General features: G+C 46.0%; 3 protein-coding genes, 1 long non-coding RNA gene, 1 other non-coding gene and 2 pseudogenes across 7 annotated transcripts; 4 read left to right on the plus strand and 3 right to left on the minus strand.

The window, feature by feature from the left end:
* Positions 1-1,635: 1,635 nt before the first annotated feature.
* LOC136517721 (ras-related protein RABA2a-like) lies at positions 1,636-3,042 on the plus strand. The gene is made up of 2 exons (XM_066511367.1): positions 1,636-2,181; positions 2,311-3,042. Exons 1-2 carry the CDS (start codon positions 1,993-1,995, stop codon positions 2,818-2,820), a joined length of 699 nt encoding a protein of 232 aa, XP_066367464.1. The 5' UTR covers positions 1,636-1,992; the 3' UTR covers positions 2,821-3,042.
* Positions 3,043-3,471: 429 nt separating this feature from the next.
* Positions 3,472-4,429, minus strand: LOC136517723 (uncharacterized). The gene is made up of 4 exons (XR_010774331.1): positions 4,388-4,429; positions 4,101-4,319; positions 3,805-3,989; positions 3,472-3,596 (listed from the first exon to the last, which is right to left on the minus strand). It is a non-coding gene; the product is annotated as an uncharacterized lncRNA (long non-coding RNA).
* On the plus strand, positions 3,590-9,778 carry LOC136517722 (11-beta-hydroxysteroid dehydrogenase B-like; annotated as a pseudogene).
* A 410-nt stretch (positions 9,779-10,188) lies between these two features.
* Positions 10,189-10,270, plus strand: TRNAS-AGA (transfer RNA serine (anticodon AGA)). Its single transcript has one exon. It is a non-coding gene; the product is annotated as a tRNA-Ser (tRNA).
* A 3,646-nt stretch (positions 10,271-13,916) lies between these two features.
* Positions 13,917-17,040, minus strand: LOC136517806 (uncharacterized). Of its 3 annotated transcripts, none has more exons than XM_066511452.1 (6): positions 16,686-17,040; positions 16,088-16,148; positions 15,431-15,479; positions 14,820-14,874; positions 14,481-14,568; positions 13,917-14,125 (listed from the first exon to the last, which is right to left on the minus strand). In XM_066511452.1, exons 1-6 carry the CDS (start codon positions 17,037-17,039, stop codon positions 13,950-13,952), a joined length of 783 nt encoding a protein of 260 aa, XP_066367549.1. In that variant the 5' UTR covers position 17,040; the 3' UTR covers positions 13,917-13,949. The 3 variants fall into 3 exon arrangements, 2 of the variants coding, with proteins under 2 accessions (XP_066367549.1, XP_066367550.1); XR_010774343.1 differs by having other exon boundaries at positions 14,068-14,125; positions 14,481-14,683; XM_066511453.1 differs by lacking the exon at positions 13,917-14,125 and having other exon boundaries at positions 14,317-14,683.
* A 125-nt stretch (positions 17,041-17,165) lies between these two features.
* On the plus strand, positions 17,166-23,068 carry LOC136517805 (uncharacterized). Its single transcript, XM_066511451.1, has 10 exons — positions 17,166-17,375; positions 17,480-17,670; positions 17,863-17,971; positions 20,196-20,589; positions 20,994-21,063; positions 21,144-21,211; positions 21,626-21,741; positions 21,824-21,930; positions 22,067-22,206; positions 22,364-23,068. Exons 1-10 carry the CDS (start codon positions 17,289-17,291, stop codon positions 22,612-22,614), a joined length of 1,533 nt encoding a protein of 510 aa, XP_066367548.1. The 5' UTR covers positions 17,166-17,288; the 3' UTR covers positions 22,615-23,068.
* On the minus strand, positions 18,370-19,905 carry LOC136518192 (DNA (cytosine-5)-methyltransferase DRM2-like; annotated as a pseudogene).
* Positions 23,069-25,389: the final 2,321 nt, after the last annotated feature.

Raw genomic sequence — 25,389 nt, forward strand, 5'->3', positions numbered from 1 at the left:
GGCAGACGCATCCACAGCCGGGTCAGGTGACCCACGTGGGCTCAGGCAGTCCGGAAGCGGAGCAAACACGAACGGGCATTTGCGCGGGAAAGGAGCGGCGCGGGGCGGTCCCGCCTGTGCGAGCGATTCGCACTTACTGGCGTGGCGTGCAACAAGCACCGTCCGACGCTAGCACGATCAGACGTATGGGCGCTCGCAAGTCGTATAAAAAAAATAGAAACAACGCCAAAGCCTTTGCCGTTATTTTTGTTTGAAATAAGTAAAAATTACAAATACAAGTTTTGGCCGAGTTAGAGTAGAAAATATCTCAAATTTGTTTGGTGGTGTCACTGTAGTCCGCAAAGACACAAACTATTATGCTTGCATATCTAGACATCTGAACTTATTATGTGGTTCACTCAAGGTTCAAAGCTTGTTGATCATCTAATTGCTTAGCATTTACTTCCTATATACTCATAATTGTAAGTCGTTTTGGGGGTTTTTATATACATAGATTTTACTACATATATGGATACAACGTATATGTAGGTGCATAATAACAATTTAGAAATATCAGAATGACTTACAATTTAAAATGAAGGGATTATGCGACGTCTGTTATTTCATGCCACTGAATTGGATGATTTTTGGGTTGCACGTGATTACCAATGAAAAAAATATAACACATCCAGTGGAGTCCTCTATCTATCTCATATAGCCACGACAATCATGTGCTAAGTTATTTGGACCTCCAGTGATAATTAACAAGTTAGGACCTATAATCTCCTATACATGTTGTAAATTGATAATTTGAGACTTAGATAACACCATCAAACTTGAGTTCAGTGACCACTCATCATGAACGTCGTTATAAGTCGTCCTATGATGATCCAACCGTGAGGGAAATTCCGTTGACTTTTCTCAGTGCATGAGTGCGTGATAGATAGCTCTGCCAATTTTTTGTGCGTGTTTCAGTGGACACGTAGAGCCGGCCGACTCGCATTGGGTGGCTCTGGTTGAAACCGTGTCCGTTGAACTCTTCTCTCCTCTCTTCTCAACTTCCATTGGTGTGTCCTTCCCATAGTGGGATATGGCTAGATCCACACTGCAATTCCTCCCCGTGCGTGCTCCACAACGAAAAAGAGCTTTGTTGGACACAACCCTGTTCCTGACAATTGTGGTTGGATATACAGACATTCTTTGAAGTCTGGAGTTTTAAGCTCATCTAATATGTCTGTTTTCCCACTTCAAATGGCCCTGAGAGGTGTGCAAGCACTCCCTAAAAGCTTGTTACGTTTGGATCTCATGAATTAAAACCCATATCTAGAAACTGTTTCACATTTCATTATGAGGTTACTTTCCGATTCCTTTCAATTCATAGTAACCAAAACAGGACCTAAGAGATCCGTAAGCATTTCAAGTGTTTCGTTTGTCTTCTTTAGGAGCGATCATAATATTCAGCCATTGATTGCTAACAAAAAAAAAATACTACATGATAACACCGGGCAAAAGAATCACGATTAAAAAAAATACAAATCACCATAATATACTCGATTTCATTTGGGAATAACACTTCATGACTTTTCTTTTAGGAACGCTATGGTAGGCATTTTTTGACACAAGACAAAAGAAAAAAGAGAAGTGAGGTGGCCCAAGCCCCAAGGTGCACGTGTGGTGTGGCCGTACCATTTGCTCGTACGGACTTGGTCTCCTCCTCCACCACTCCGGCTTGGGTCTTCCGTTCCAAAGCGAAAGCCACACAGCCGGCGGACAGCCCACAGGCCAGCCAGCCAGCAAGCCGCCAAAGCAACAAGAGCAGGCGGGATCGGAGGCGCCAGCAGAGAAAATAACACCGAGTGGCGGCGAAGCCTACGAGGAAGAAGCTAGGGAGCAGGCAGCGAGGTGCGACGAGCCACGAGCCAGCCAGCAGCAGCAGAGTCACGCAAGCCGATCGATCGAGTACACCCACGCCGGAGGGAAGGGAACAAGGGGCCGGGCGGGGGCGGAGGGGCGATGTCGGGGCGGCGGCCGGCGACGTGGGAGCAGCAGGCCGCGGACGACTACGACTACCTGTTCAAGGTGGTGCTGGTGGGCGACTCCGGCGTGGGCAAGTCCAACCTCCTCTCCCGCTTCACCCGCAACACCTTCTCCCTCGACTCCAAGTCCACCATCGGCGTCGAGTTCGCCACCCGCACCATCCAGGTACGCCCGTACCGTGCTGCTGCATGCGTCCTGTATCCACCACCATATCGGCCATCGCTTCGCTTGACCGGCCGGCCATGACTGCCTGCTCTGCTCAACTCAACTCTCATCGACCGATCACGATCACAGGTGGACGGGAAGACGATCAAGGCGCAGATCTGGGACACGGCGGGGCAGGAGCGGTACCGCGCCATAACCAGCGCCTACTACCGCGGCGCGGTGGGCGCGCTGCTGGTGTACGACGTGACCAAGGCGGCCACGTTCGAGAACGCGGCGCTGTGGCTCCGTGAGCTCCGGGACCACGCGGACGGCCGCGGCGCCGCCGTCATGCTCGTCGGCAACAAGACCGACCTGGTGAAGCAGCGCGGCCTCCGCGCCGTGCCGCGCGGGGACGCCGCCGTGTTCGCGGAGCGGGAAGGACTCTCGTTCGTCGAGACCTCCGCGCTCGACGCCACCAACGTCGATGCCGCGTTCGAGACCCTGCTCACCGAGATCTACCGCGCCGTCAGCAGGAAGGCACTGTCTGCCACCGCGGCGGCGGCGGATGACGAGGCGAGAGCCGTCGGGGAGGGGCAGGCGATTCAGGTGTCGTCGGCCGGCGACTCCGGCGGCCTCACGGCGCGGTGCTGCGCGTTCTAGCCATGCCAGCTTGTATAGCTGGGTAGTGATCGTCAGCAACATCGGCTATTCTTCGCGCGTACAGGAGACGGCAAAAACAAAATCAGAATCAAAATGTGATGTTTGTTCCAGGAAAAGAATTGAATTGGTTTCGGAAGGGAAATTCCTCGTGTACATATATAATGGCTTGCATGCTTGAATACTCTGCTTCTTCTTCACCGTTGTTACTTCTCTGAACCACTGGCAAGTGCTGGAGTATTCACTGTTTTAATTCCACGGGGAGTAAAATTCATGAACGATCCTTAAACTTACACAGTGATGTCATCTATTTGAATCTCGGAGCCTGGACGTACGATGATATCACTCTGATCTGTGATCTCCAGTTCTTGAATTTTCATATTTATTAGGTCCCAAAATTTATATAGCGGTGTCATCTGTGTGTCCGGTGACAACACCGGTGCGGTGAATTAGAAGCCAAAGAGGAAACTGCTCAATTTACTGAAGGCAAACCAGCTGACAACACCGGTGAATCCAGAAGCGGCACGTATATGCAGACGCAGAGCCGGCAGAAGATGTCTCGAGTGACAAGTACCTAAGCTAGAGCGGCGGCTAGCACGCATACGCAGAGGGAGCCGTGCAGGAGGAAGTGGCCAAAGCGTGCCTCCTCCTGGTCCTGGACCGACGTGCGCATGGCGGCAGCCGGCAGGGCCTCGCACGCAGCTGCCCGCCATGCACCGCACCCGTCCGTCTCTCACCACCCTCGCCTGTCCTTATCCCCGTCCGTTCCGTTCCTCAGACTACAGAAGCACAACTTGGATTCGTCAAGTGACTACTCCATCTCCTCCATTCGATCTCTTCTCCGTCAGCTCATCCACGCAGCATTCTCATTCAGAGTAAGATCATTGAAGACTGCAGGGATCAGGTGTTGATCGAGTTGACAGGGAGTGATCGATCGAGGGAAGGGCTAAAGCTAGGATGGATCGGTTGGTGAACGCGGTGATGGACCTGGTGGTGCCGCCGGCGAGCATGGTGATGCTGGCGTTCGCGTGGCCGACGCTGTCGTTCCTGCGCGGCGTCGAGTGGGCGCTCAAGACCCTCACCAAGGAGGACATGCCGGGAAAAGTCGTCGTCATCACCGGCGCATCCTCCGCAATCGGCGAGGTAGGTATCGATGTCGTACGGCAGATTCACTGTTTCGTTGCGATCAATTTAGTAGCATGATGAACACACGACGACACACGCCCACCGTGTGCGTGCAAGTGCAGCAAATCGCGTACGAGTACGCGCGGCGGAACGCGAACCTGGTGCTGGTGGCGCGGCGGGAGCGGCGGCTGTTCGGGATCCGCGACAACGCGCGCCAGCTGGGCGCCGGCCAGGTCCTCGTCATCGCCGCCGACGTCGTCAAGGAGGACGACTGCCGGAGGCTCGTCGCCGACACCGTCAGCTACTTAGGACAGCGTGAGTCGTCGAATCCTCTTTGTCTGCAACTGCAATAATCCTTGCCTTCTTCTGACACACACCTGCTGGGCATGCATGCGTCGGCAGTGAACCATCTGGTGAACACCGTGAGCTTGAGCCACGACTTCACCTTCGAGGAGGCCGGCGACACCACGGCCTTCCCGCACCTCATAGCCAACGGGCCGGCACGGCAAGTCGTGTCTCACGGGCCGTGCCTCATAAGGTTATGGGTCTGGCCTTCGGCCCAGACACGGCCCTATAGGCTGATTTTCGTGTCGGGACGGCCCGCGAAGCACGGCTAGAATCATGGGCCGTGCCAGCCCGCGCCCTGTTACCCTTTGCATTCACAGAATCACAGTTTCACAAACAGATAACAGTTCACAGTTTCATAATTCATACATTCACAGTTCACATCAATATATCATCACAGTTTCTTACATTCACAAAATCAAAGTCCAAAACTTGTCCGATACAGTCACATTTTCATACATTCACATAATGGAAGTCGAAATATCCAATACATTCACAGATCACAGTTTCATACATTCACTGATTCACAGAATCAAAGTCCAAAGCCGACAGACAACAGAAATAACTAAAATGAGTTGTTTAGTGCAATGCTACCTTATTAAAAACCTTTCTAAGGTAAAACTCACCCTTGTGAGAAACCCTAGAAAGAAAAAAAAGAGTGCAGCTAGCTCTTAATTAACCATTGTTTAAATGATAGACAAGTCTTTCACAGTCACACACACCATTTCACAGTCACAGATCACACACACTCAGGAGGCAAGTCTCAACCTCAGTACCTCACTAAGTACCAGGAGCACCACCAGCAGGTCCATCTTCATCAAGGTAAGTTCTGGAATGAGTCTTCAAGTTCTTGGTTGTCAACACATGGTGTTTCCTTTTTTTCTCCTAACTCCCGATTCTTTAAGCAGGTCAGCATCTCCACAGTCTCTGGTGACAAGCGTCGCCGTCGTTCCTCAATTATCCTACCTGTCAAACTGAAACAAGACTCCGAAGACACAGTAGATACAAGAACTGATCGGATATCTCTAGCCATTATAGATAGGATGGGAAAGGTTAGCTTATGGTCACACCACCACAGAAGTAGGTCAAAATCATCCTCATAAGAAGTGACATTGTCACTGTCTAAGTAAGCTGATAGCTCAGAAACAACATAAGTAGATAAAGATGAAATGGCAGGGAGAGGGGAAGGACCAACAACACCTGATCCACGACCAAAGATTCTTCCCTAGGCCTGCTTTTTCTTACCTGTATGATGTGATGGTTGTGCAACCCTTTGAGACCTAGCTGCACCAAACTTGCTCTCATATTTATTAAACAGTTTATACAATTCAGTTTTGACATCAACATAGTATGAACTGTACTCAGAACTAGTGTATTCACCAAGTAATTGCAGCACATTAAAGAAACCTCTCATCTTAGCTCTAGGATAAAAAATGAATGCATATGAATAACATAAGTAATACAATAGCTCTCAGATTATGATCTTTTTCACATGCATGCAAATGAGAAGCAATCTCTAGGATATGGTGCAGAACAAGTGGACTTGTAGGATAATAAACACCAGACAGTACAACAGTGGAGTCATAGAAGAGTTCCAGGAACTCCAGTAACTTCTCAGCAAAATACCAATGATTTATAGTCAACAATTGTGAACCATAATGGAAATTAATGAACACAGAAAATACATTCTTATATGGAACCAAGTGTTTAAGCATCAGGTAAGTATAATTCCATCTAACATCCATATCCAAGCCAAACTTTCTAGGTCTAACACCCTTAGCATTACAGTATTCCTTGAACAATGCAATTATTTGATTAGAGGAATTTAAAAAGTTAATTGCAGTTCTAAAATCTTCTGTGTAAAGTTTCAACCTCTTTAAGCTAGATTTTACAATAAGATTAATGATATGACAAGCACAACGTTGATGTACAAGACTGTACTTACGGTTACTAGGATCCAAAGGATCAGGACCCAAGTAATAAGCAAATAGAGGTGTCAAAGTGTTCATAGTCCTAGCATTAGAAGAAGCATTGTCTAGAGTGACAGAGAAAATCTTGTCAATCAGACAATACTCCTCAACCACAACAACAATTCTTTCAGCAATGTTTTCACCAAAATGTTTAACCTCAATCAACCTAAGACCAATAACCCTTTTTTGTAACTCCCAATCAGCATTCACATAGTAAGCAACAAGACTAATATAGTTCTCCTTAGCATTACCAAACCAAATGTCTAAAGTCAAAGCAACAGAAGAAGCAGCAGGCAACATAAAATTCTTAAGCTTATCACAACATTCAGTAAACAGCTTACCGAGATATCTAGTGGTGGTCTGTCTAGAAACCTTGACAAACCTAGGGTTATGAGCAAGAACAATGCAATCCTCCTATACCTGTGACTCACCTATACCTAATGGAAGGTCAAGCCTAGCAATCAACCTACACAACTCAGAGCGAGCAACAGTAGGATTATAGTCCCAGTTATGTACTTATTCATTAGGATTGTAAGAAAGGCTAGACTGAACCCTAGCAGCATAATCAACCTTTTCCTATAAGATTTCTGATGCCTAATCAAATGGCCAGTGCCAGCAGAAGATTTAACAGACAATCTACTCTTACACATTTTACAGATAGCAGCAGTTCGAACCTTTTGACCATTCACAGTCTCATAGATCTCATAAAAAATTAACCCAGACCTAGATTTACGCTTACCAAGGCATGAGGTACCATCTGTGTTGTTGGAGCCGACCGGTGTCCCTGTCGCCGTCGCCGACGGCGCCAGCTCCGCCCCTCCACCACCGTCGCCACCGTCCAGATCGATCGGAGCAGAGCCGCTACCAACATCGATACCTGACAACGCAGCAGCGTCATCACGGATGTCGTCGTCGTCCTCTGGGAGCAGCCCTGCCGCGATCAGGTCATCATTGCCGGTGAGTGGATAGATGACATCATCGTCATCCGCCATGGCGACCTTGACCGTGGACGGCTTATCTCTAGCACCGTTCCTCAACGGTGCGCGCGACCACCGTGCCCGGTCTATGCCACAGGAAGAGGACGACGAGGCATCGGCAACCGACCTGCACAGAGGAGAAAAATAGAGTCAGAGAGATAGAGCCATAGAGGTACAGATCCAGAGTCAGTGGAAGAGACACAAGAAGTGGATAAGATAGATCTAGGGTTAGGGTTAGGGTTAGTGGAGTACCTACGCAACCGGAGCCCGATGTCGGAGATGACGAGGGCCACCCAGAGGAGAGAGACCGATTAGAAACGATGGCGAACGGCGGAGGAGGGATGGACGGGAACACGGTCACAAACTCACATAGTTCACCGAGAGTGAGAGAAGAGAGAGGGAGAAGGGAGGAGAGAGAGAAAAGGGAGAAGAGGCAGATCGAGGTCACTGGAGTCAGGGACGACGAATGAGATCAGTAGATCACGAGAGAGAGCTCAGATTCACCAGATCGTGGATGCGACCGATGCGGGCGAGAGAGGGAGCAGAGATTACGCCACGGCGAGCCGGCGAGCGAGTGGGGATTAGGGTTAGGGTTGGGAGCGGACTGCGAAGCCGGCCAGCGGTGAGGCCGAGGCGACTAGGCGAGCGTGGCTCGACTGCGCCGCGGCGAGCGAGTGGGGAACTAGGGATTAGGGTTTGGAGCGGAGAGCGGAGCAGACGAGGAGGCGAGGCGACTGCTGACTACGGAGCGGGTGAGGAGGGAGAGTGGAGAGGTGAGGACTGAGGAGGAGAGGCGACAGGGGGACTGGGGAGCCGCTTATATGCGGGGGCGCGGCGCGGCGCGGGGCGGGGGGGGGGGGGGGGGGAGGAGGGGGGCTGGTAGGCCGGGCCGTCACCGGGCCGGTTGCTCTATAACAGGCCGTGCCGTGCCGACCCATGTGCCTGGGGTCAGGCCCAAGCACGGCCTGCTGCTCTAGGCCAGGCTAGCCCAGGCCTGCTAGCCTCCGTGCCGGGCCGTGCTTGGGCCGAGCTGACGGGCTCGGGCTGCATGGCCAACTATGCCTCATAGTATGCATTGTCATGTCGTCGAGGATCAGCATGCACATGCATGTCATCGGAAAGGGAAACAAAACGCAATGTAACGCATGCTAGGGCTGTTCGGCTGATATTAAAGCCGACTGAAGCTGTTTTATTGTGAGAAAAAAATACTGTAGATTCTAGCTGATAAGTCGGCCGATAAGTTTAAGCGAACAGGCCAAAATTGCAGGACATCAACTTCTAGGGCAACGTGTACCCTACCTACGCCGCGCTGCCCTACCTCCGGTGGAGCCACGACCGCGTCGTCATCAACGCGTCCGTCGAGAGCTGGCTGTCAATGCCAAGGATGAGCCTCTACTCTGTATGTAATAATGACAAGCCTTTATTTTTCCTCTTCTTGTCTGAACTCTGAAGAAGAAAGTTGTTTGCCGCCGCAGAACAACGGGTAACAGTAACACTGTTGGGGTTTAGTCCCACATCATATAGCGATGGTGGGGGAGCACAACATATAAGGCGGGAGAACCCCCACCTATAAGACTAGTCTTTTGGGTTGAGTAAGGCCCAAATGCCTTATATGTTGTCAGCTCCGGTGGACCTAGGACCTGTGGAAGCGCAGGCTTATGGTAACGAGCCGGGCCAACCCCCACCTATAAGACTAGTCTTTTTGGTTGAGTAAGGCCCAAAGGCCTTATATGTTGTCAGCTCCGGTAGACCTGGGACCTGTGAGAGCGCAGGCTCGTGGTAACGAGCCGGGCCGGCTATAAGCCAGCTCCAAGACAGTGAACTCGGTGGTCACCATCAGTTCTAACAAACACGACTGATGATGTGGCACGTACGGCAAGCGGCGAAGGCGGCGGTGGTGGACTTCTATGAGACGCTCCGGTACGAGGTCAAGGATGAGGTGGGCGTAACCATCGCGACACACGGCTGAGTCGACGGCGACGCCGGCGGTGGCTAGTTCACGCTGGACCATCATCAGGAAGGCGCGGCGGAGGTGCAGTGGAAGCAGGAAGAGTACGAGGCGGCGGGGGCGGCACTACCGGGGGGAGCACACGTGGAGGCGTACGCGTGGGTGCTGGTGGTCGGCGCCTGCCACGGCGATGCCTACGTCAAGCGCCCCAGCTGGTACGACGTCTTCCGTGTCTTCGTGCCCGACGTCCTCGCATGGACCTTCCGCCTCCTGCTGTCGTCCACGCCCGCCGCCACCGCCGGCCCGACCACGAGCGCGATCACTGCACGTCGCCCGCCTCCCGCTGCGCTGCCGGCGTCGCCGGTCCGCCCGCTGCTCGAGTACTCGACAGCGGCGGCGGCGGCGGCCCAGAGGCCCGCCCAGATGCAGAAACTGGAATGAGGCTACATGCGTGTGGTGTGCACGCGATCAAGACAGAACTTTCATCTCTGGTGTTTGTGATGATCGATGCCACGAGTGATCTGTGCTAGTGGGCAGTGGCAATGCCATTACACTTGCACGTAGACAGATGTCTCTGTACCTAAAAAAAACTATGAACTGAGGCCTTGTTTAGATCCAGGTGTAAAGTTTCAGGATCTTACATCGAGTGTTATATGGAGTATCGCATATGGTGTTCAGATACTAATAAAAAAATAAATTACAGAATTCGTCAGCTTAATTAACACGTCACTAGTACATGTGTGTACTGTAGCACTTTATTATCAAATCATGGACTAATTAGACTTAAAAGATTCGTCTCGTAAAGTAGTCACAATCTGTATAATTAGTTATTCTTTTAGTCTATATTTAATATTTTATACATGTGTCAAACATTTGATGAGTAATGGTGTAAATTTTTGGGAGATGAACTAAACGAGGCCTAATTTTAGTGGGTGTGTTTGAATAAAACGAAGGAGGTTACGTGGTGTTTACAGTAATGAAATTACGAACGCACAAACGAGAAACAGTGGTCGTGCCGGAGTGGTTATCGGGCATGACTAGAAATCATGTGGGTTTTGCCCGCGCAGGTTCGAATCCTGCCGACCACGTTTTTCTTTTCCTTTTCCCTTTTGCTGTCCCACCTTAGGTCACAGAAGCTCACGCCGTAGCCGGTTTAATCGCTACCGCCGCCACCGCGCGGGTACGCGCAACCGCGCTGAGCTTGCCCGCCATGGCACGCGAGCTCAAGCTCGTCGTGGCCGACCCTTGTTCGACCCCGTCGTCCCCCTATAGTGTGTGTTTCTGCAATGCCATGAACCCTAGCACCATCCCCGAAGACGGAGACCCGTCACCGACCACCGTCTCGTCGGAACGGCAAGCGCCGCCGCACCGCCATGCACGCGATTGGAGCACACCGCCGCTCCACCATGACCTAGACCTAACCCTAGAGCTCTGCTAGGACCTCCTGACGCTGTAGCCATGCTCTCCTGACCGTATCATCGCCGGAGACGACGAGCCCGCCGCAGAGCACCTCCGCCGCGCAGCCATTGTCGCCGGTGAGGTTGCTCCAGTGATGCGTCGAGCCAACTGAGGGTACCCCTTGATGCGGCTTGACAAGGCGAGTGTAGTGGTGAAGATCTCACCGCTGGTGACCTCGCCGCCTGCGAGATATAGCCGGTCAAACGCCGCGCTTTGCTCCTGTGTCGCTGACGTTTGGGACCCGTTGATCACGGGGCCCAGCTGTCGGTGCCTCCGGGTGCACTAGACCGGGTGCACCTAGCTGCTGGGTCCGATTTGAAATTTGATTTTCTTTATTTATTTTCATAGATTTAAATGCAAACTTCAAAAATTTATATCTTGAGCTAGGAGTGTCCAATTTGAGTGAACCAAATTTTGTTGGACCATAAAGTGTACAATTTGATAAAAATATGAAGCCTACTGTTTAAGGTATTTTTCTGGGGGAATGAAATTGAGCTAGATAAGTGCTTTTAAATTTGTTTCTATCTTGTAAAATGCATATTTTGAGCTAGGGAAATGCAAAAATTATGATTCCAATTTTGCTGGTCTTGTGTTGACATGCTCTAGCTAGAAAAAATGCTAAACCTATAGTAGACATACTTGGAATATGGTCTTCCTATTTAATCTTAAATAATTGCTAGTTTCTAGTAAAAATAAATGGGGGTAAAAATACCTAACTTATGATCATGCAAATTTCTACCCAGTGTTCTTATGCTAGGATGAAAGTAAGAAAAATAGAAAATATGTTGTTTGACACTTTTCACTAGGCTAAACTATTTTTGCTAAAATAAGCCTATGCAACTTGTCATTTTTGTAGAGGTTGCTATACTTATCCAAATAGCATGAAATTTGTATAGTAGACTATTGGGGTCATATGTAACCTACCGTAATTTTCTCCAAATTTATTGATCATTGAAAACATTTATCCTTTAAATCACTTTATTATATAAGAAAATTAATAAATGTACATAAGTAAATTATTTGGGCTTAACCATGATGTTTTCTATGGTGCTTGTAATGCATATGATGTGTTGCTATCGGTAGTTATGCTCAAAATTAATTGGTTATAGGCAGCTAGTTAATTATTATTTTATAATTCAACTAAATGGCTGCATGAGTAGTTTCTGTTGTGTTGACAAATTCATGATGATAATGATCTTTTCTGCGAAACTTGTTAATAACAAAGTTGTAGGTAACTTACTCATCTTGCTTGTCCTAAAATTTCATAGCTATAGGCTAAATGGTTTAAGATTTATAGCTGTTAGAAATCTACTGTCAGATTTGCTTGTCCTCTAGATAGATCTGAAAGATTGAATTGTTTGACGTAGATAGCTTAAGATGATTAAAATAAAGTTATAGACAATTTTATAAACTTTTCAGAAAGTTCAAGATCATATTGTTTGGATGTGTATAACTCCAGTTATGGTCAAAACAAGTGGCTGCTGTCTTGTAGTCCAGAAAATGCTTAAATGGACATTTGTTTAATTATTAGAGAAGAGATATGCACATATTTAGTAAAAGAAGTTAATCTTGTTATCACCCTAATACCTTGCTATTAAGAACACTCATGAGTATGCATTTCATCATATCATCCATGTCATTACCTATGCATCCATGATATCTTATTCGTGCTCATACATATAAGATCGCTCGAAGAAATCACCCTCTTGGAGTTCGAAGCAGAGGAGAATCATGAGACACCCCAGCCCGCAGCTCCCGAAGGCGAGAAGCAAGCTCCAGAAGAACTTCCGGAGTGCCCTGACCACCGACCCACTTCTTTCCTAAAAGGTAAGCCCCAGAGCATTCTAAGCCTCCTATGTTTTATAAAATATCACTTGAGTCGTTTATGTTTGATGCATCAAGTTATAAGAGTTGATTTGGAAACACTTGATGCATAGAACTACCTTGTCCAGATATATACTTTAAACCCTAAGTAGGTCCAGGATCGAATATATGCTTAGCCATGCTTAGACCGATAGAAGTCGGGTGATTTCTAGTCACATGCAAGATATAAGTGGATACCGAAGCACGGTTGGCTATATTTGCTATCGTGGAAAAAAACCATGGGATAATGTAACTGGAGGCCGGACGAAGTCTATGTGTAGGTTGACTCATGTGATTCCGCCTGTGCCGATTAAGGATCGTATCGTTGGAGACCCTTTTGTCATTTTGAACGCATGCCTCTCACTTAGTTGGCCGAATAACTCGTTCCGACCGCGAAGCCGAGTAGTTCAACTCAGGCCGACCTCGTTCTGTCAAAGTGCGCACTCTAGATAGTAGTAAGGATGTGCAGGGAGCCAGACGTGAGCCCAAGGGCAGGGTAGTCCTGATCGTCCTGGCAGCTGGTTGTCCCTGGTTGTGCGGCGCTGATCGATCCCGGAAAATGTGTACCTGAATTGTACCAAAGGTGACCTAAGACTACCTTGGCGTACGTATGTCTGGGTTTATGTTAGAAATAACTGCCCAGCTGGCTGCAATGAATTCGAATCGCCGCCTCTCTCGGATAGTGAGAAACTTGACGGAGCCCCTTCATCGTAATAATTGAACTATGGAATGTGATGGTTATGATGAACATGAAAAATATTACACCGGCTATGGTTACTATTGTATGTTACTATTGATATTCTACATGTTTGGCACATGTTAATTGCTAATCTAGAGATGAACAGCTATAATCAACTTGGTTACCGAATTATAAAATGTATAGCTCAACTAGTGGCTTTTATGCAAAATGTTGTCAAGCTAGCTCCACTTATAAAGCCTTGCATAATCCTTGGAGTCACTTTATTTTTGGTTTATGACGGGTAAGTCTAGCTGAGTACCTTCTTGTACTCAGGGTTTATTTCCCACTTGTTGCAGATAACACAGTGTATCATGAGTATTGTAAGAACTGCTTCTCGCTCGCAGTGGAAGAGGAGTAAGCCAGGGCAAGACACTTCTACTTATATATCTTATCTGTAATGCTTTTGTGGGTGGTGATCACAATCTGACTTGTATTAAACAATGGTGTGAGATGTTGCGCTACTACCTTATTTAGAACTTGAGTTGTAATAACTTTAATCGTACTCTGATGTATGTCAATGTATTTGTGAACTCTATGTAACATGTGACATGTATGTTGAATCATGTACGATCTTGGTTGTATGTTGGCGATTAATCGAGACCCTTCATGGTACTCGACGGACCGGGTTTATATGGGCTCAAGTATGATAGTGCGACTGCTTCGTAGGCTGCCATTGTACTTGTGCTCTTATAAATTGGACAGTTCTGTCACAGATATGATATATGGAAGAAATTTTGGATAAAATTCTGAAGACTGGCACTCACAGCAAGGATATTAGTCATGATTATGTAAGGTTGAGATGTTGGCTTTGAAACTGATATTGCTAAAACTCCATAAGATTTCTCCTTTTCCTCTGTATAGAATTTCCTATATACTTTCACACCTGCAGAGAGAGTCAAAATACTGTTTAAGAAGTGTTTAGATCTTTGGGTATAATTTTATTAAAAGAAGTGGATACTCCTATCATAGCCAATCATTCTTTAATCCCAAGCTATCATACGCTATACTTGACATGTAAAACAGATGACTGAATGACTACACAATGTAGTTGGTTTCAAATTACTGAGGAACAAACTCACTTTACAGAGTCGAAACAAGGAATGTGAAGTGCAAACTATTCACCATAAGAAGCAAGGGTGCCATTTTCCTAAAAGCCTAGTCTATAAAAGACCAAAGATGCAGTCGACATGAGGGTTGAACAAGTTTCCTAAGACAATGCAAGAACACTATCTAATTACCTTCTACAATTGATGAAATACCAGGAAGGACATTTGAGATTATCTCTGCTTGCAGCATCTCAGAGAATAAACTGTACGTCCTAACTGCCTGAAAAAAGCATAAGCAAAGGACAGAAAAAAATGGAGTGAATGTCTGCTTTGGTTAAGAGACCCCGTACAACGTGGGAGCTCTCTGCACTGGGTACGCCCTTTTTAGAGTATTCCTGAAACAAATATAATGTATTTTTAAAGAAGATTTCTAAATATTAGTGTTACACGCAAACAGTAACACAAGAAAATTATGTAAAAAAACTAATAAAGTATAGTGAGAAGAGTTAGTTATTTAGAAACTAATATTACCTCAACGTTAAGCAAGAGGCTTTTATTGAATAGCAGCAAAGAACCTTGTGTAATCCTGGGAAAGAGAGGTAACAAAGCATGTTAAATTGATAGCTGTGCACATTAGAGTAACACGAAATTCCTAACCATGAAAAAGTGGATGGAATCAAAATTAAGAACCAACAAGTTTCCTAAAAGCAGTACGTTTTGCTAAACATTTGTTAGGACTCTAGAAACTTTGTAAACATTTATCTAAAATGAAGAAGCTAAAATCCTGCTACATCTTGTTTTTTCTAATGAAAATGGGACAGGGTCTATGACAGTTTTTTCCTTAAAAAAACCACACGCTATTGCAAGACGCATTTGTCTGCAAAGTTTTGTCTGTGCAGAATATGAGATTCCCCAGGACCGGAGCAACCTGGATCTACACTACCACAAAACAATAACAATATAAGGAGTCAAGGACTAGAAAACTAGAGTAGATTTGTTTCAGTTTTAATATATGTTGATATACTTCTGGTTCATCAACGGGACTAAGATTTTGATGATAACAACCATTGTGGTTCCACAGTGCAAAGTTGTTTATCCACCTTGAATTCCCTAACCGACTTTTAAAATCAAAATGTGCTTACCGGTTGTAGTTACCAGTTGCTAATCTCCCTTCAACCTTCTTGGCTCCGGCTACAGGTATACATGCATCAAGTAAAAAAGGTGGTCCTCAAGGAGGTCAAAGGAAAGTATTATTAACATACAAACTTTGTCCAAATACATAAATTAGCTTCTTACAGCTTTTCCCAGAACCATTTTATAGCTGTCATCGACAAGTTCGATAAATAAGCAGAAAATACAATATATTAAATGTAGTACCACACCTCAATACCTTGTAATGCGCCTGTATCAGAAGTACATCTATATAGGAGTATAAACTAACTGGGTTTAATTTCAATGTATGTTGGTCCATCTTAACATACAGAAGGTGTGCCTTACAATAGCTGTTTAAACTATTGACCATAATTTCTATCATGTTCCAAATCATAAGAATGGAAAAGGAATTAGGGAATCATTCAAATGATATTTATCAACTCAGACCATTGGTTGTGTAAAGTGCACAGAAGGAAAAGAAAAGGTCAAGCTTATTTTTTTTAAGATTAAAGAACGAAGCACCATTAGTACATACATACACATGATACATACAAGGAAAGAGAAATGTGAATATCAGTTTGATGTTTGGAAGTGAAACGAAGTTTAAAAAAAGGCCATTTACCCAGAAGATAAAGATTCAGAGTTACCTCTGAGTTGAGTGAAGTAGGGTTCCTGAACATGCAGCTCAAAGTCAACAGCATCGTACATCTATAATGCTTAAAAATGGCAAATAGTAAGTTACAAACCCAACAAAAGGAGGCTGCATCCCAGCCAGGAATCCATATTGCCTGTTCTTTTAAAAAAACAGGAACATTACTATACTTTTCAAAATTTGGTACTATGCTTTTCTCGAAAACGCTGCGCATCATAATATTAAGAAGATGGTGCAATGCTTTCATACTGGTCAGCTAAAAATTACACTGCCCCCAAGCCCCCAAGCAAACACCAGACATGATATGCAATTTACGTGATTTGGTGCCTATACAGAAGCCATGTGCAGTGGAATTTGTGGAAACAATTACCCTGCTCATCCTGTTTGGTCAAAACTCAGAACTCAGAAGCAACTGATGCTAGTGCACCGAAAAGTTGCAGCAAATGCAAGGCTTCCACAGCGAGAATCGAAGCAGCCAACAATGGTGCCTCTGATTCTTGGCATACTACTGGATAGCCAACAATGGTCCCTCTGATTCATGGTTCATAGCGACGTAACACAGCTGGAACTGAAGCAACGAAAATATGAGTTACCCGCTTCAACTCGGCGCCTTTCTCCAGCAGCAGCAGCTCCCACCCTCTCTCCTCCGGCCCCTCCTCCGCAGCCGTAATCCCGACCACCGCGTGCGGTCCCGGGAGCCGTCCCTCCTCGAGGCACTGCTGAATACAGGCCTCTAGCTTCCCGAACAGGAACAGCTCGCCGTCGTTGAGGAGGCGGGCGCAGTAAGAGGGCGAGAGGGGGAACGCGGCCGTGTCGTCACCGGGGTGGGCGGTGGCGTGGGAGGAGAGGACGAAGCGGAGGAGGTCGCCGATGCAGGACGAGAGGGGCACGCCGCCGACGCCCGGAGACTGCGGCGCCGAGGTGGCGGCAGGGTCGGAGGTCGCCATTCCGGTGATGTAGTTGACTCAAAGGACGAGTGAATGACGAAGGTTGTTTGACTCAAACTCCTGTCGATCTGGGCCGCACTTTCACATCCAACGGCGCATAAACAGAACGCTGCTCAATAGCTGACGACGACAGCAGCTGCGGCGGCGCCCCCTCCCAAAACCCTCGGCAGCCAACCGTCTCGTTCCTTCCCGGCTGCCCCACTTCTCTCCCGGCGGCGCCGCGGCGGGCAACCTCCCAAAACCACGGCCATGGAAGCCGACATCGCTTCCAGGTACGAGGTCCCCCGGACCGCTCAGTTCCTCCGCGACGGCGTCTACACCAGGATCGCCCTCCAGGTAATCCTGCACAAACCATTCCTACTCTATTGGTCTCTCTCTGGATTCGTGGATGGTTTGTTGGCGCTCCTCTGATTCTTCGGATCGTTCTCATGGCGCTGTAGTTCCCCGACGAGATGCTGAAGGACGCCGCGGCGGTGGCGAGGGCGCTGCGGCGGGAGCTTGCCTCCGGTGGTGGGGTCAGGGTGTTCGTGTTGGCCGATACGGCGTACAACTCCTGCTGCGTCGACGAGGTGGGCGCGTCCCACATCGATGCGCAGTGCGTTGTCCACTACGGCCACGCCTGCATGAGCCCGTGAGCAAACCCACCCTGTTCCTCTCAAAAGTTTGATTTTTTTCCTAAACAAAGATTAGGACAAACTTTTAAATGGTTAGATTAGATGCAGTTTGATACCATTTTTTCGACTTGTTGGGAACAATGCATTCCGTGTTGTCATTAGTTTGTGCTATGCTAACACTACCTTTGCACTGGCAACTTGAAATGCAGAACATCAAATTTGCCAGCTTTCTTTGTATTTGGGAAGGCACAGTTGGATATCCCCGCATGTGCCAGCACATTGCTTGAGTGCTCAAGAAAAAGCAATAAGCGCATTCTGGTATGCCCCAAACTATTTCCTCCGCTTAAAAGTTTTATGTTTAGTCCATGTGATGAGCTTCAATCTTTGTACGACCTATAGCACCATATATGAATTCTTGACAACTTTGCTAAACCACACTATAAGATCAACATGCTGATAAATGATTGCGTTTTCTACCCAAGTAAGTAATTTTCTTGGCTAGATTAATAGTGAGAAAGTTTCTTTGGGCAGAAGCCGTGTTTTTATTTAGGTCATCATTCTTATAGTTTTTTTTAATCCCAAAGGAGATTAAATTAAAAGTAGCCTAAATTAGAGTGACATGAGAATTACAGTAGTCAACCTTCAAATCAATCACAAGTTTCGTCACAAAGAAAGATGCTACAATTCTAGAACCAATACAATAAAGATTCTAAAAACTACAAACACTCCATGATGGACTTGACGGAGTCTAAGATCCTAAAATAATTGTAGAATAATGCAGAATGTTCGCCCTCCAAACCACCTCTGTGGTGACGGTTGCTCCCATCAAGATTGTTACATGAACTTCCACCAATCACAAGATCAAAGCCACCGATCCTTCTAATATGCCTGCACATCAGTAATCTCAATCAAAGTGGCTATCTGTGTCTGACCCCACCAACTCCTCAGAATCGTCCTATTGACCTCAGATTTCTCTACTGGAATAACTCCAATACCAGAGAATGAAGACAGTACATTTATGCCTTGTGGGAACATATCCTTGAGGAATGAGAGATGGTAAGCAACAGTATCAACTTGAAATGAATTTCCTAGAGATCGATACCTCTCTGTCGTGTTGATACCTCTGGTGTGATCCTTCGGAAAGCCGAGTAGAAACTCCATCTCATCAGGCTCTAGAGCTGTGTTCATGCATATACCAAGTCTGTGTAGAGCCACCTCTGCTCCTCCAATACCAGAGAATAAAGACAGGACATTCATGCCTTGTGGGAACATATCCTTGAGGACTGAGAGATGGTAAGCAACAATATCAACTTGAAACGAATTTCCTAGCGATCGATACCTCTCTGTCCTCCTGATACCTCTGGTGTTATCCTTCGGAAAGCCGAGTAGAAATTCCATCTCATTAGGCTCTAGAGGAGCAACCTTGTTTAAGCCAACCCAAGCGAGATTCCATTTCCTAGACTCCTCCTAGGCAAACTTCTGAACTCTTGGAGGAGGTGAATCTGAACTGTTTGTAAGGGCTACACGAATCCTCTCTAACAATTTTGCACTAGACACAAGTATGGAGGCAATTGAACTGTCATCTTGGGTCCCATGACGGCCGCCACCTCTTGGTACGAGGTAATGCTTCGGATATTGTCTTTGGAGGTATGGAGGGGAGAGGTGACCTGTTCTCAAGTGACAGATTAAGTATGTAACCCCTTTTCCTGGCAGCAGCACAGAAGTACTTCGAGTCCACAAACTCTGGCTGAATATCATACAAGAATCTCGATATGGTAGTCCAGACACCTTTTGGAGCAAGAACAACATTCTCATAGTAGAAGTATGGTGGATCAATAGCTTGTGCAGCTGGTCTTGACCACTGGTTTGGCAAGTTAAATCCAACCATTGGATGTGGGAGAGGCATGGGTTCATCACAGCTACCATCTAATGGGCCTCTACTTCCCTGTGCTTCTCCCTCCCTCCCTCCGTCCCTCCCTCCCTCCCTCTGTTTCCATCCATAACCTTCCTTTGTTTCTCCCTCCATAGGAATTATCCTCGAGTATTGCAAACACAGTTCCATTATCATATCATTCAATTAGAACTAAATCTTATTGCAGACTTATATGGACAGTTCACCTAAGACGAACCTCATAGTCAGACAAATTGCCACAGTAACCATCTCCTGCGGTCTGTGAAGCATAAATTGAATCCACCAGAACAGAAATAGATGCATCCTGCCCGCATCTAGTAATAGCCAGTGCAGGCACAAAAATAGGTCAGCGGAAAAATCTTTTTGTATTTCCTGTGGTCTTCCACTCTTCCTGTTATGGTACAAGTAACGCTACAATAGGAGTAGAATGCTGGTTCAAACAGCAATTCTATATCATGTCTAGGATTTTCATTGATCTGCTTACTTCAGGTTTCTGTTGCCTTGCATTCACTAGTACAATTGGCATGTTTTACCGATAAACAAATATTAACTATGTTATGCTATCAACGATAGTTTACATTCTACGTATTCTATTTTTACTAATCTTGGCTATTATGGCTTACCAAACAGGTTTTGTATGGACTAGAGTACGAATATGCATTGGATGATCTTAGACGAGCTTTCATGGAGTCATGTAAATCAAATTCTGGCAATCCTGAAGTCCAGTATGCAGAAGTTCTGTGTTCAGTTATGAGTCCATCAAGTACTACAGAAGAAAACACAATTCCTCAGTTGAATGGCACCTCTTGTAATGGAGATATCACAAGAAACAGCGATGTAGCAACATTCCTGGACAATCATTATGGCATGAAATGTTCCAGTTCCACACAAAAGTACAGCCTTGGTGGCATTACATGGAATATTTCAGTTGATGAGAAAATGGAGGACTATTTGATATTTTGGATTGGACAAGATAACTCAGCATTTGCCAACATAGTCCTTACCTTCAATAAATGTGAAATAGGTGTGTTTTCTTCATCCTCATTTTGTGTATGGCAGGAGGATTGTTTTAATTTGTGCAAGTCTTGTTTTCCTAAGCTTGTAGTTGCTTTTCTCTTGAATAATCAGCAGTGTGATATTCAATACTGCATATGGCAACCAATGTGATGTACTTGGAGTACAGCTTGTTTGAAATCTAAAATTTGATTCTTGATCGGCAGTGATCTTGTAACTTCTGCTTAGCGATGCATGATGCAGATCTTATAGTCCTCTTCTTTACATTATTTGCAACTGCACATGCTTACATTTTCCATTCTGTAATTGATCATCTCAGTAAGTTTAAATAATCTTCCATTTGGTTAAGGTAATTGCTCTAATGCAGGGATCTTCTGAATGTGATGCATTTGAATGTTAATGTTTCTTTTGTAGTTAGATATGACGCAATAGAAAATCAACTCACAGCTGACATCTCTCATCTGATGAAAATTCTTAGGCGAAGGTACTTTGTTTTTGCAGCATTCATGTACTTTTTTCTTACATTATTTGGTACTGCTTACAAAATATAATTTTTAATTGTAGGTATTACCTTGTGGAGAAGGCAAAGGATGCAAACATTATTGGCATTTTGGTGGGAACTCTGGGTGTTGGTATGCACATTGTTAACTTGAACATAAAAAGTAGTTATGCCAATGTTGAGGCACTGTTAGATTGTGACCTCAGCTATGAGGTTTACCTTTATATTTCAGCCATGCATGCCTCTTAGAAAGGCACTATACCATGCAAGATCTGATCCATGCCTGATCGGTTCATCACAAGTCTGGTTTAGTTTGGCTATAAGCAGATCAAGCGGGAGATGAACTCCCTAACTAGTTTCATGGTTTGCCTAGACCAGACATTCCTAGTTTCTTTACTGGTCTATTGATTTTGTGCATTCCCATAATCCCAAATACGACCACTTTACTTGAATATTATTATTTTAGTTCTCATGTTATCTGGCCTGGAATTTTGCTAGAAACACTTAAATTTTGTGATGTGGTGCATTGCACTCCTTGATGATGCAGCTGGTTATCTTCATATAATCGAACAAATGAAAGAACTGATCAAGGCCGCTGGAAAGAAATCTTATACATTGGTCATGGGCAGGCCTAATTCTGCAAAACTTGCAAATTTTCCAGAGGTGTGCTACTTTAATTTAACTCTGAACTGTTTTTCTCTGTTCACCTATCTATACCATCTGACATTGTTTTTCCTTGGAGCAGTGCGAAGTTTTTATTTATGTTTCTTGTGCCCAAACCGCTCTGCTGGATAGCAAGGATTTTTTAGCTCCAGTTATTACACCTTTTGAAGCTGTACTAGCTTTTGGCAGGTATGCTACATTATTGTCCTCTAATAGAACCCAAGATACTTGTATTGTTTGTGCCTGATTACAAATCTATATGAAGGGTGGCATCAATTTACATAATTTTGCTATGGTTCTGATGCCAGAAGCAACATGTTTTCAGGGGAAGAGAGTGGACTGGAGAATATCTTTTGGATTTCAAGGATTTGATCACTTTAGAGAAACAAGAAGTTGCGAGCACAACAGAAGAAGCACGTTTTTCTTTTATCAAAGGTGTCTATGTGGAAGATAATTGCCCCCAAGGTACATCATATGCAGATGGGTCTATCCATCTGTCACTGTTTGAACAAGTTCTGTCCTTTAATAGTGCTGTGGTTGGCTCACTCATTTGCTTTTATTTTGTTTCATCTTTTTTTTTTACTAATTATCACACATGTTTTCTAATCGTTTGCCCCCACAGAAAATGAGGAGCAATCAGAAATGTCGCTCGCACTGGCTGAGGTAACAGAAAAGGCACTAAGCATCCAAAACCAGCACAATGACGCTGTCCTTTACCAAGGAAGAGCAATGTCCTCAATCGACTACCTCAAGGCACGTTCATACCGTGGTCTAACTGGAGAATATGAAGGTCCAGTGACTAATTCAATCTTGGTAGGCAGAACCGGCAGGGCAGCTGGTTACAGTGATGAGAAAACCGAGAACGCACAATGAATGTAGCATCGTGCCAGTTAACCCGTTACTGCAGGCGCCCTTGTTTTGGCGGTGAAAAACCAGGGTGCACAATGATTCAATCTTACCCTGGATGGTTTACCAATCTTTGCCTTTTGTTTTGGTGGAGAAATAGGTTTACAGACAATTGTCAATATTTTTATCGACGAGAACACCCGTTTCAGCCCCAGGGAATTTGTGTGCTGATCGTTCAGGTGGCTGTTTTGCTATAGAAACTAAGTGTGTGCATAGTCGGTTTGGATGCATGTCACAAGTTTTGCGAATTTGTGTGAGGTTGTTTCTAACAACTGTGGCATGTGTTCAGAAGATGAGATATACGTTGTTCACAAGTCACAACCTGTCCTGTAGTCGTCCATTATGTTTGTACAAGACAGTTTACCCTGTATATTCTTATTTATTGACTACTAGGAGTAGTTCTTGAAGCACCATTTGGGAAAACCTTTTTATCTAGTTTTCCAACGATTACAGCTGTTTCGGACATCTTGTACACGCTGATAGAAAGGTCTTACAGTGAGGTGGACATACTGAGTCCCCAAAGAACGAAATTTCACCTCAACCTGAAGCATCAAACTTGACCATGGATATCCCTCATGTGGGCTCATCGTAGAATTAGGAACACCATGATACGAATTAACTTTGCTTTGAAATAATGGAACTACTAGCGTCCGGTCAGACGGGGCGTTTGTCCGTTCGCGCCTGCAGTCCGCTTCCCGCGCCATTTCGCGTGCCCATGTGGGGCCCGTGTAACACCCTTGGTATTACACTCTAAATCAACTACTAAACCATCTCATGAGCATCATGTTTATGTGTTAGAACATGTGGGAAAGTGAAAATAGAATTTTGGTTGTACTAAAAATGCCCAACGAAGATTTAGTTATAGTACTTGTGTGTTATCGAGTAGGCTTATAAAACAATTTTTATTAAGCAAAAATGTTATAAAGCATGTATGTGACAATTAAATAAAGTTTGAAGTACAAACTTTGTAGATGACAATGCAACTTTTGTCTTAGAAAAATAATATTGCTAGCTAGTATTTCTAATAGCTTAGAAATGGAACTTGAAATCAAATCCAGCTCAAGACTTAAAAAAAAACTTTAAGTTTGAAAACAGTGTGACAAGGCTATGTTGGTGAATTAATTTTGAAAAATTTAGCTAAAGGTCAGTGCTATGTTTTTGTTCCGTATGGTAGTTTGATGTACCCTCTTTAGTATGGTTTAGGTGGTCGAGCCTCAATCAAATCGATTTAGTTTTGGCAAACGCTTTAAAATCTGTGCACGAACATCATCTTGGGTTGGTTGGCCAGATGGGCGCGGTCACCACGCTCGGGAGCACGACGTCGCCATGTTTGGCCGCCCGTTCGCACGCGCGCTGCCACGTGTTGGCCGACCGAGGCCGCCCTCGGCTTGGCCGCAGCCTGACCGCGGCTTGGCCACTGCTAGCCGCCGTGCTGCTGCCCCACCTCGCTACCGCGTTGCTGGCCACCTGCCTGGCCGGCGGTGGGCCATTAGTCGCCTCTGGCCGCTGCCGCACAGTGCTGCTGCTGCTGCCGCCGCTGTGGAACCGTGCTGTGTTGTTGTTGCTCGCCTCGTCGCCGCGCGCACGTGGGCTGGCTCCCTGCTGCCTTGCGACGTCGCCTCGCCTTAATGGCGCGGTGGCCGCACATGCTGCGCTCCCCAACTGCCTACGCGCGCGTACATTTTCTGGCTACGTTGTCTCGTAGCGAGCGCGCAGGTGTTGTCTCAGGTTCGGCCTGTCGCTTGCCGCCAAGGCGAGGACGGCCAGAGCTCAGACCTACCCTCCTCCCTGCCGTCTCTGCCATCTGAGCCGCGCCCACTAAATCCACCAGAGGGAGATCACCTCAACTCGATTCAACTCGTCCGTGGCCTCGCCATTAAGCCACCTAGCCGCCCGACCCCATCCCGCCTTGAGTTGAGCCCGTCCAAGCCTCAATTTGGCCACTTCCCCGCTGCCGGGTGAAAGGTCCTAATGGCTAGAGGGGGGATGAATAGCCTATTAAAAATTTCTACAACAACACTTAACAAACCGGTTAGACAATTATGAGGTGAAGCAAGTGTTGCGCTAGCCTACTAAAAATGCAAGCCACCTACCACAATTCTAGTTTATATAGTTTCTATCCACACAATAGCTATGTCACTACACTAAGTTAGTGTGCTCTCAAAAGCTAACTAAAGAGCCATACTAACCAAACTAACAAGCTCTCACAACTAGCTACACTAAAGAGCTTGACAACTAGTTTGCGGTAATATAAAGAGAGTGAGCAATTTGTTTATACCGCCGTGTCGAGGAAGGAGCCAATCAATCACAAGAATGAATACCAATGAAGACCAATCACCTCGGAATCAAATGATGAACACAATGATTTTTTTACCGAGGTTCACTTGCTTGCCGGCAAGGTACTCCTCGTTGTGGTGATTCACTCACTTGGAGGTTCACGCGCTAATTGGCATCACACGCTAAACCCTCGATAGGGTGCCACACAACCAATACAAGATGAGGATCACATAAGCCACGAGTAATCCACTAGAGTATCTTTTGGCTCTCCGCTAAGGAAAGGTCAAGAACCTCTTACAATCACCACGATCGGAGCCGGAGACAATCACCAACCTCCGCTCAACGATCCTCGCTGCTCCAAGCCATCTAGGTGGCGACAACCACCAAGAGTAACAAGCGAATCCCGCAGCGAAACACGAATACCAAGTGCCTCTAGATGCAAACACTCAAGCAATGCGCTTGGAT

This window comes from Miscanthus floridulus, chromosome 17 (assembly GCF_019320115.1).
Source record: "Miscanthus floridulus cultivar M001 chromosome 17, ASM1932011v1, whole genome shotgun sequence".
Classification (NCBI taxonomy): domain Eukaryota; kingdom Viridiplantae; phylum Streptophyta; class Magnoliopsida; order Poales; family Poaceae; genus Miscanthus; species Miscanthus floridulus.

Bases quoted from the DNA above. Each gene is read 5' to 3' on its own strand.
- LOC136517721 (XM_066511367.1), top strand. From the start codon at position 1,993: ATGTCGGGGCGGCGGCCGGCGACGTGGGAGCAGCAGGCCGCGGACGAC. The intron at 2,182-2,310 runs GTACGCCCGTAC...TCACGATCACAG, and splicing joins TCGCCACCCGCACCATCCAG to GTGGACGGGAAGACGATCAA.
- LOC136517806 (XM_066511452.1), bottom strand. From the start codon at position 17,039: ATGGCGACCTCCGACCCTGCCGCCACCTCGGCGCCGCAGTCTCCGGGC. The intron at 16,149-16,685 runs GTAACTCATATT...TAAGCATTATAG, and splicing joins AAGGCGCCGAGTTGAAGCGG to ATGTACGATGCTGTTGACTT. The intron at 15,480-16,087 runs GTAACTCTGAAT...GTATACCTGTAG, and splicing joins CTACTTCACTCAACTCAGAG to CCGGAGCCAAGAAGGTTGAA.
- LOC136517805 (XM_066511451.1), top strand. From the start codon at position 17,289: ATGGAAGCCGACATCGCTTCCAGGTACGAGGTCCCCCGGACCGCTCAG. The intron at 17,671-17,862 runs GTGAGCAAACCC...CTTGAAATGCAG, and splicing joins GGCCACGCCTGCATGAGCCC to AACATCAAATTTGCCAGCTT. The intron at 17,972-20,195 runs GTATGCCCCAAA...CTTACCAAACAG, and splicing joins AAAGCAATAAGCGCATTCTG to GTTTTGTATGGACTAGAGTA.